The sequence below is a fragment of the Eucyclogobius newberryi genome, unplaced genomic scaffold (assembly GCF_026437365.1).
Source record: "Eucyclogobius newberryi isolate DKJ021-1_F unplaced genomic scaffold, fEucNew1.0.hap1 SCAF_17, whole genome shotgun sequence".
Taxonomy (NCBI): domain Eukaryota; kingdom Metazoa; phylum Chordata; class Actinopteri; order Gobiiformes; family Gobiidae; genus Eucyclogobius; species Eucyclogobius newberryi.
In genome coordinates, this window is record NW_027315801.1 from 4,360,048 (window position 1) to 4,370,047 (window position 10,000).

General features: G+C 46.9%; 1 protein-coding gene across 2 annotated transcripts in view; it reads right to left on the reverse strand.

Annotated features, from left to right (window-relative positions):
• kif5aa (kinesin family member 5A, a) overlaps nucleotides 1–10,000 on the reverse strand; it is a 35,888-nt gene that overhangs the window by 7,161 nt on the left and 18,727 nt on the right. The window contains exons 12-25 of one of the 2 annotated variants that reach the window (XM_072448788.1): nucleotides 8,949–9,124; nucleotides 7,004–7,072; nucleotides 6,400–6,606; nucleotides 6,089–6,235; nucleotides 5,305–5,493; nucleotides 4,582–4,699; nucleotides 4,442–4,482; nucleotides 4,069–4,178; nucleotides 3,758–3,859; nucleotides 2,798–2,858; nucleotides 2,648–2,719; nucleotides 2,072–2,176; nucleotides 1,185–1,401; nucleotides 32–206 (exon numbers count right to left, since the gene is read on the reverse strand). In XM_072448788.1, the coding sequence (XP_072304889.1) occupies nucleotides 32–206; nucleotides 1,185–1,401; nucleotides 2,072–2,176; nucleotides 2,648–2,719; nucleotides 2,798–2,858; nucleotides 3,758–3,859; nucleotides 4,069–4,178; nucleotides 4,442–4,482; nucleotides 4,582–4,699; nucleotides 5,305–5,493; nucleotides 6,089–6,235; nucleotides 6,400–6,606; nucleotides 7,004–7,072; nucleotides 8,949–9,124 (1,789 nt within the window). Of the gene's footprint in view, nucleotides 1–31; nucleotides 207–1,184; nucleotides 1,402–2,071; nucleotides 2,177–2,647; nucleotides 2,720–2,797; nucleotides 2,859–3,757; nucleotides 3,860–4,068; nucleotides 4,179–4,441; nucleotides 4,483–4,581; nucleotides 4,700–5,304; nucleotides 5,494–6,088; nucleotides 6,236–6,399; nucleotides 6,607–7,003; nucleotides 7,073–8,948; nucleotides 9,158–10,000 lie in introns of both variants that reach the window. The other variant, XM_072448787.1, reaches the window with a different exon arrangement.

The window sequence follows — 10,000 nt, forward strand, 5'->3', positions numbered from 1 at the left end:
GCACATAGGGGGCGCTGTTGTGTGCACTCACGTGTTTGTCTGCACAGAGTTAGGGGCTGCGCTGCCTGTGCTGGGGCCGGTCTGGGGGACAGTCTTCTGGAACAGGGCGTTGCTGTAGGCGTTGGCCTGCTCCGTGGCCCGGATGTAGGTGTAGAAGGGGTTTGTGGGGGAGCACGCGGGCAGCTGCTTGGGACGCACGGGTTTAGCTGAGGAGACCAGACAAAACACAGCCGGCTTATTCGAGCACATCAATCACATTCACATGATCCTTTTGAACAAATGGTACGGCTAAGAGTAGTTTACTGAGCCTCTACTTTTACTTTTACTTGTTAATGTTGGTAATATTGTTTTTGTGTCGATAAGTGACGACAGCTTTATATTGACCAAATGAGTGCCCTCACATACTTCAGTAACCCTGGTATGATCTGTTTTTAAAGATCCTGGATTAGGTGGTGTCCATGGAAACACAGTATTTTGGATAAACCCGGATCTCTCTGAATATTCTGATAATATTACGGCTCCTGAGGCCTGAAAACAGCAACTTTCAGCAGCTAATGTCATGTAAATAATAACAGTGAATAGTTAATGCATTTGGCAAAAGGTTTTCCTCAAAGGATTTGTAAATACATATAAATATGATGTACTTTTAAAATATATATTTACTAAAAGTAAATATATATTTCAAATGATTTATTAAATGTTCTTTAAAAATAAAACCCACTTAATTTTAGATTTACCAAATCATGTTTTAAAAGTTGCTTTAATGAAAACGTTTCAAGTTATGTATTAAATTATCTTTTCACGACTTCTTTAATTAAAGCTTCACTCCTTTTAAGGTCCTCCTTAACACACAGCAGTGTGTGTACTGTACAAGACGGCCATCTTTTAACACAGTCTTAATAAGTGTGACTGTCTGTGCAGTTCTTACACTTAACTGACTATGTGGGACTATCTTTCACTGTTCATAACACCATTTACTGAACGTGACAGTGTTCTACTGTATTATGAGCTTATTTGACTATTTTGTGTTTGTTTGTTGATAGAAACTATTCCTTTTGTTGCCATGCATGTGATTAGCTCCCACTTTGAGTGTTCTGACTGCTCCAGTGAACAGGGAGACGAGTATTCTGATTTAAAGAAATAACTAAATCTGATGCTACGCAGAGCTCCTTGAGTTGCAGTACCGATCTGAGCAGCATGGGGGCGGCGCAGTGCGTTCTTGGCCTTCATGGCGTCCTTGATACGGTCCACTTCCTGCTGGTAGCGGCGGCGGTCCATCATGGCGCCCTCCTTGGCGTCTCTCAGTGCAGTCTCCAGGGCCTTAACTCTCTCAGCAGTAGACCGCAGACGCTTCTCCAGCTTTGGAAGCTCGCAGCGCAGATCTGCATTGTCACGAACCAGCTGCGACGTCAGAGGAGCACAATGTCACACGGCCGGGTTATAGACATAAACTTACATCATATTTATTACAGTCCAACATCCTCTTTTGTACATGGATGAGGCAGATATAAAATCATGTTTTTAATGGGATGTGTTTGTAACATTAAACAGTCACAATATATTACAGTTAAGTTGGTATAGGAACATAAACACCACAATAGCAGTTTGTCTAAGATATAATATATAACTGTTAGTAGTCATTGTCATCATGTGATGTATCTGGGGCTGGGGGGGCTTGGCAGGATCATACGGGGGGCTACAAGGGAAACAATTTGGTAAGTAATGTGATTGGATTAAATAGACATTTGGATTGTGATGTTATGGCATAACAGTCAGCTGTCCTGATTGGCTTGCATTTGCCTGACCAGTCCAGGATGAGGGTCCGGTCACCCATCCCACGCACCTCAAGCTAAACTCTGACAGAACCGAGCAATCAGATTGTTATTCATTACAAACATCTCTCACTTCACATAAACACTGCTTTGATTTAAAAAGCTTTCTATAATGAACTTACAAAGCAGTGTTTCCTGTTTGTTCTTATTAAAACATCTTTATGCTTATGTTACATGTTCATACTTCAGACCTGTGTAAAAGTTAAGGTTGCCATGGTTGTAGTTGGCGTGCCTGGTACCTGTTTGTGAACCTTTGTAAGCTGGTCCAGGTTGTTTTCAAGAAAGGAAATCTTCTGCTTCTGGGTGCAAGACCCCCCACTATCATCAGGCTCCATTTCGGAACTCTGAGACAAACAAAGAAAACTGTAAGTAACAAACTGTCATTCAAACAGGTTTGATTTGTTCATAGTTAGATTAACACACAACAAGCGTCTAATGTTAGGCCACTCAAACATTTACAATGTTTAGGCTGTTTTTGTTGTAAATGGGGGTGGAATTTAGGGATGTCAAATGTTAGTCTTACGATTATTGTGAGAAAGACATCAAGATTTAAGGATCATTCACGATTACTGAGAGCATGAACAAACAAAGTCTGAATTACAAAGTTAAGTAAATGTGACAAAATGTGATCAAATAAATTCTTTACATTTGGATGTATGTTTTGAACAACACATTGAATTGAATTACATGTTGCCTGTAAAATAGTCCAGATGAATATTCTTTTGTTCTTATGATTACACTGACGATGACCTGAATAATCGTGATGTCCCTGGTGGCATTTCTCAAAATGACAGAACAGAGTGTCGGTGTCTCACTTTTTTAACCCGCGACGTGAGGTCTTGAACGAACAGCTTGCGCAGGTTGTGGAGGGTCTGGAGCTCGCGGGCCTGACAACGACACGGGAGAGTCAGTGGAGGATACAGACACCATCAGTTACAGACACGTACGAGGAGACGGGCACTTACGACGGTCTCCTCCAGGCCCTTGAGGTCCTGCTTGGTCTGCTCGTGGCGCTCGTGCAGAAATCTGACAGGGAAAAAAAACATCCTCATCACTAAATGGAAAATGGTGACGTGATTAAAGCGGGAGGACTTGATGTACTTTTATGACTTCAGTGGTATGAGTCAGACTGCACGTGCGTCAGAGTCGAAAATAATACTACACTTTAACTTGAGTAATATTTAGTTTGAAGTATCCGATTCTTACTCGAGTAAACAGTTGGTTTCTTTCTTCCAAATGCGAGTAAATCTATAAGTGACTAAAGCTTTATGTTGACAATACGAAAGGACTTGTTTCGTGCACCGCTCCTTCAGATTTGATTTTGTGTTTCTCATTTTATGTTTGTCCTATGAAAATATCCGATTGTGTCCATTTCAAATATTGTGTCCTTCCAATTACATTTACTTCACATAATAAATGTGAAGTTTAGTCGTTTATTTCTTGAGACAGGGACACAATAAACATTAACCAGGAGAGATGCTTTGTAGCAGGTTGTAGCTCAAGTGCTCATTTCCCTGTTGTCCCTGGGTCAAACCCACACAGGGAGAACATGCAAACTCCCACAGAAAGGCCCTGCACCACCCGGGAATCGAGCATGCTGTTACCGAACAGACTTGAGTAGTTGTGTTCCCAAATACTTCTTTTCTCTTGAGTACCGTCTCAGATCACTACTTTGCACTTTTACTTCAATAACACTACATTAATATAACTTTCCTCTTAGTTGAGTACCAGTTTTCGACGCTCTGTTCAGCAGCCACACATTGTCTGCAGTGCTGTGAGTCAGACTGCATGTGCGTTGGAGCAGATACAAGAATAAATCCTCCAGCACCTCCTCTGCAGCGCTCCGAGGGCAATCCAAGCTGTACTCGTTACTTTTAAAGGTTTGGAATTCCTGCGTCCCGTGCACCAGCGTGAGTGTGACTTACGAGAGCTCCTCCAGCCGCTCGCTCTTGGTGCAGTCCTGGCTCTTCAGACGCTCAAAGTCCGAGCGCACCTGGGCCAGCTCCAGCTGCAGGGCCGAGTTTTGGCTGAAGGGGGCGCACAGGACAACAGACACATCAGACCGGGAGCTTGAACATGATCGCAGTAAATCTACAATACTGGTTCTCAAACTTAAGAGTCACGCCCTAAACGTGGTAGATTTTTGATGGGTCACATTAAGTTGTAAAGTGCATGTGCGTTTTCCTGCTGCTCTTTAGTTTGAGGACCAATGATCCAGAGTGTGTCTGGTACTGACTCAGTGAGCTCATCGATCAGCCTCTGCTTCTCGTTGATCTCATCACGCAGGCGGGACAGCTGCTTGTGGTGCAGGCCGCGGTGTGTCTCCGCCTGCTGGCGGGAGGCCTTCTGTGCAACATGGAGACAACAGACACTTCAGTGTTTTATTTTGATACCAGCAGAAGACACAGAATGAGAATAATAGTCAAATGAATGAAGTATTTTTCCTCATATTAAGGGAGTCCTTGTCCTAGATTTGCCTCTAAATAATCATTTAATTACAATAAATACAATGCAAATATAAAAGCAAGATATGCATTACGCTGTTGTCAATAATGTAACCTGGATTGTAATGATTTTAAAGACCAATTTGTGTATGTTTTGGACTGTACCTCTCCCTTCTCTCCGTCCTTGTCCTCCACCTGGGAGTTCTCTGTAAAACACAGCAGTGATCAGATCCACAGAGCTTTTACACTCGTACTCCATCTAATGTTCGTGTGCTGTATACGGTCAGTGTGATGAGTCGTGTTACCCTGGTCCTGCAGCTTGGCCAGCTCCTCACTCAGAGAGTCGTGGCTCTCCTCCAGCAGCCTCTTCTTCTGCTCCACACTCTGCATGTACTCGGTCAGAGAGCGGATCTTCGCCTCGTGCTGCAGAGGAAACAGTTATTCACTTCAACTCAATCAAACCACAGCAGTATGATCTCTTATTGCACTAGTTTGTTGACTGACTCACTATGGGCTTAAAGTGACACAACAGGTGTAATAATGTACAGCAGTTCAAAAGGAGCAGCCTAAATGCCCCTGCTCTCGCCCTGTTGTCCCCAAGTAGCGTTTTCTTAATAAATAACATCGAATTTGTACCTGAATTAAACTTTTAAACATATGGCCGATCTCAGTAATTAAGGAAATTACATTTAGCCACATTTGTGTCGATGTGAGACGTGGCTAAAGCTAGAGGAAACAGGAAACTGCTTTTTCTGCATTTGATTCACTTCTCTGTAAAGCCTCTACACCACGTTTTAACATCTTTATGTAAATGCATTGTGCACTGGAAATATCATATTTTGGGTCTCGGTGTGAATGCCGCGCGTCGATAAACAGGAAACCGCTGTTGCTAACGCGTGCTACCTTTGTTTTCCTAGGTTTGTCGGCTGTGAAATAAGTTAGCATCAGTGGAAATACGGAGCTTTAGCCACTTTTGGAACGTCACGCTCCGCTCCAAAGCAAACCAGTTCCAACGCGGCGTCCGCTACCTGTGAGATGAGCAGCTGGCAGGAGGACAGCTCGCGGCCCGTCTCCTCCATCTTGCGGTGACACTCCAGCTGCATGGTCTCCAGCTGCCTGCACCGCTTCACCATGGACTTCACCTCAGACTTGATCTTAGAGATGTACAGACGCGCCACAGTGAACTCCTCCTCGATGGCCCCGCTGATCTCCACCGGCTGTGTGCAACAACAGGACGCGAGAGGGCAGTTTAGAGCGAGCCGCCAAGACCAAAGGCCAAAATCTGTTCATACGACTTCATATTCAACCACAATTTCACCTGCAAACTGTAAGTTTAACATATTTGTATTACATTTTTTGACAGTGAACTCTACTATGCTCTCATCTGTGTCCTGCTTCTTAATTGGTCGGATGCCTGGTGTTTGGGAAAAGCATTCTGGCGACATCTGGTGGTCACGGTGCGGACATGATTTCTTACCTTTACAATGTTTTTTTCTCATATAGCATCATGGACATTGACAATTGATTCTATTACAAAAGTGTCATCAATGACCAACTTGGGTCTTTTTAATAGATTAAAAAAAAAAAAAAATTCTCCCTGATAGATTAAACATCCTCCTGTCTTTCTGATAGGGCTGGACACTTAATCAAATGTGATTCACGTCATGTCATGGGTATTTTTCATATAGAGTTAAGAGTTATTATAGCTATTTTTGTTTAAATGACAATGATAAAAGGATTGATCAGTGAGGTTGGAGGAGATGGTGATTGTGTCAGTGCCGTGTGGTGTGTGATGCTGTGTGATGTTCTGACCAGTTTGAGCTCCCCGTTGCCCACGATGGAGCTGAACTCGCTCAGGTCCCTCATGAGGCCGTTGAGCACGTCGGCGATCCTCTTCCTCTGCTGTCCGCTCACCTCCTGCATGCGGGACAGCTCCGCCTCCAGCTCCATCAGACTCGCCTGGACAACACAAACATCGGGCATCAATTTGACTACTCTTGAATCGAACAAAGCCCCACCTCAAAGTATATATATTAAACATTTGTGTTGAGACTGTATTCAACCCCAATACATATTTGTTTGAACAGCATTTCTGAAATTGTTAATCTAGTGCAAGTCCGTACCATCTTCTGAGCGAGCTGGTCGGCCAGCAGCTGGTTCTGCAGGCCCTTCTCCTCCACCTCCTGGCTCTTCTGGTCGTAGTTGATGGCCAGCTCCTCCAGGGCCTGCAGCACCTCCTTCACCTCGGCCTTGGCACAGTCGCTCTCCACCTGCAGGCGGCCCAGCTCCGCCTGAACCTTGTCCCCATCACCACGGGACGAGGCCAGTAGCTATGGGCACGCATACGAGGGGTTAGTGTCATAGCAACACCAAATATGCACCAAGGACAACACCTAATTCAGAAGGATTTCACTCTACACATTGGGAAGTGCAGATTTAATTAGGTTTTACTGAAGTGGAGTAGTTAAAAGTTGTACAATAAAAGTACTATGTATACAACATACTACAAGTACTTATATACAAAAGTTGTAGTAAAATGTAGTGAACAGAATAATGATGATGAATAATGATTCATAATAATGCTCTAAAAATTCGGAGTGAGTGATTGGATATAGATTTTGCTTCTGTGTCACAGCCCCCCTCTGGGTACAAATATTTCTACTCAATGTATCACTTCCTCTTAAAAAGAAAAATGCCTTTGAAAATAAGCAGTAGGTGTGGTTCTACCTCGTCCTGGTCCAGCATCTGCTGCTTCAGTTTCTCCACCAGCTGACACTGCAGGTTAATCTCATCGTCCTACACAACAACAGAAGAGACGTCATAAGAACAGAGAGCACAGAGGAGAGGGTCAGAGGAGAGGGTCAGAGGAGCAGAGAGCACAGAGGAGAGGGTCAGAGGAGCAGAGAGCACAGAGGAGAGGGTCAGAGGAGCGGAGAGCACAGAGGAGAGGGTCAGAGGAGCAGAGAGCACAGAGGAGAGGGTCAGAGGAGAGGGTCAGAGGAGCGGAGAGCACAGAGGAGAGGGTCAGAGGAGAGGGTCAGAGGAGCAGAGAGCACAGAGGAGAGGGTCAGAGGAGAGGGTCAGAGGAGCAGAGAGCACAGAGGAGAGGGTCAGAGGAGCGGAGAGCACAGAGGAGAGGGTCAGAGGAGCGGAGAGCACAGAGGAGAGGGTCAGAGGAGCGGAGAGCACAGAGGAGAGGGTCAGAGGAGCAGAGAGCACAGAGGAGAGGGTCAGAGGAGAGGGTCAGAGGAGCGGAGAGCACAGAGGAGAGGGTCAGAGGAGAGGGTCAGAGGAGCAGAGAGCACAGAGGAGAGGGTCAGAGGAGCGGAGAGCACAGAGGAGAGGGTCAGAGGAGCGGAGAGCACAGAGGAGAGGGTCAGAGGAGAGGGTCAGAGGAGCAGAGAGCACAGAGGAGAGGGTCAGAGGAGCGGAGAGCACAGAGGAGAGGGTCAGAGGAGCGGAGAGCACAGAGGAGAGGGTCAGAGGAGCGGAGAGCACAGAGGAGAGGGTCAGAGGAGCGGAGAGCACAGAGGAGAGGGTCAGAGGAGCAGAGAGCACAGAGGAGAGGGTCAGAGGAGAGGGTCAGAGGAGCAGAGAGCACAGAGAGGGTCAGAGGAGAGGGTCAGAGGAGCAGAGAGCACAGAGGAGAGGGTCAGAGGAGCGGAGAGCACAGAGGAGAGGGTCAGAGGAGAGGGTCAGAGGAGCAGAGAGCACAGAGGAGAGGGTCAGAGGAGAGGGTCAGAGGAGCAGAGAGCACAGAGGAGAGGGTCAGAGGAGCGGAGAGCACAGAGGAGAGGGTCAGAGGAGCAGAGAGCACAGAGGAGAGGGTCAGAGGAGCAGAGAGCACAGAGGAGAGGGTCAGAGGAGCAGAGAGCACAGAGGAGAGGGTCAGAGGAGCAGAGAGCACAGAGGAGAGGGTCAGAGGAGCGGAGAGCACAGAGGAGAGGGTCAGAGGAGCGGAGAGCACAGAGGAGAGGGTCGGAGGAGCAGAGAGCACAGAGGAGAGGGTCAGAGGAGAGGGTCAGAGGAGCGGAGAGCACAGAGGAGAGGGTCAGAGGAGAGGGTCAGAGGAGCAGAGAGCACAGAGGAGAGGGTCAGAGGAGCGGAGAGCACAGAGGAGAGGGTCAGAGGAGCGGAGAGCACAGAGGAGAGGGTCAGAGGAGCAGAGAGCACAGAGGAGAGGGTCAGAGGAGAGGGTCAGAGGAGCAGAGAGCACAGAGAGGGTCAGAGGAGAGGGTCAGAGGAGCAGAGAGCACAGAGGAGAGGGTCAGAGGAGCGGAGAGCACAGAGGAGAGGGTCAGAGGAGAGGGTCAGAGGAGCAGAGAGCACAGAGGAGAGGGTCAGAGGAGAGGGTCAGAGGAGCAGAGAGCACAGAGGAGAGGGTCAGAGGAGCGGAGAGCACAGAGGAGAGGGTCAGAGGAGCAGAGAGCACAGAGGAGAGGGTCAGAGGAGCAGAGAGCACAGAGGAGAGGGTCAGAGGAGCGGAGAGCACAGAGGAGAGGGTCAGAGGAGAGGGTCAGAGGAGCAGAAAGCACAGAAGAGAGGGTCAGAGGAATAGAGAAGACAGAGGAAAGGGTCAGAGGAGCGCAGAGGAGAGGGTCAGAGGAGAGGGTCAGAGGAATAGAGAGCACAGAGGAGAGGGTCAAAGTCACATTTGGTTTAATGTTCTTACCTTGTCGTCCAGTTGCTTGTAGAGTTTGCGTATCTCCTCCTCGTACTTCTGCCTCTCCTCCTCAGAGATACGCACCACGATGGAGGTGGAGTCGTTGTCCAGGAGGGGGCACTCCTCAATAGTCTCAATGCGGTTGACCACATCAGTTGTCCTCTCCGTCTCAGGCACATCTTCTCCTGGAGCAGACCACACATCCGCCATAAGGTCCACTTATGCAAGAAAAGTAATACAGTTTAATACATGATTTCAGTGTGTTTCTCTTCTCACGGGCCACCACTGTCAGCCAATCACAGCCTGCCACCTTTGCCTCTCAACCAATCACATCTCACGTCAAATGTGCTCTTTTGCTTTCCTCTGAAGTGTCACTAGAAGTTGTTGAGACATATCTGGTCACCAAAACTCTGCTGTCTCAATAGCGCCATCTACAGTCGCTGCTGATTCATATTATTTAAGTGAGCGGGCCCACTTTCTCTTTCTTTATTATATGTATATTTTATTTGTAATTGTAATAAACCTATGCATTCCGCCTGTTTTTTAACGTTATTACAATTTTTAGTGATATTGGTTTCACCTCTGAAAGACAATTTGTCAAAACCCAACAAATGCTCAGTCGACTGTCCTTTCCTTCCACAGCAGCTCGGCTCCTCCTCATAATCCCCCCTCTGTGCGGAGCTTGTGATCATTTATAATTACAGTTAATTAGACATCAGAGTCTCAGCTTCACAAAGAGCCCATCCGTTTGTTTGTTCTCCGATGGGTTCAGAATCAGGTTCAGAATGAATCGGGCTCATTTTAGTCAGGTGTTTTTGGGGAAATATCAGCTTTCTAGCTTTTTCTAGTTCTTCTCTTCTCGCCCTCTGCCTGTTCGGCTCCTGTGTCTTTTACCGAATACAGTGGTAAAAACAAAGAGCGTTAAAGTTTGCCGCTTCTTACCTCTCGTTTCCTCTTCTCTGAGCCCCACAGCCCAAACTAAGCTGTTCGGTTGATCACAGATTAATGAAAAATGTCCAGAAATGACCAAATGAACCCGATGGGACAACTAAGTAAGCTCC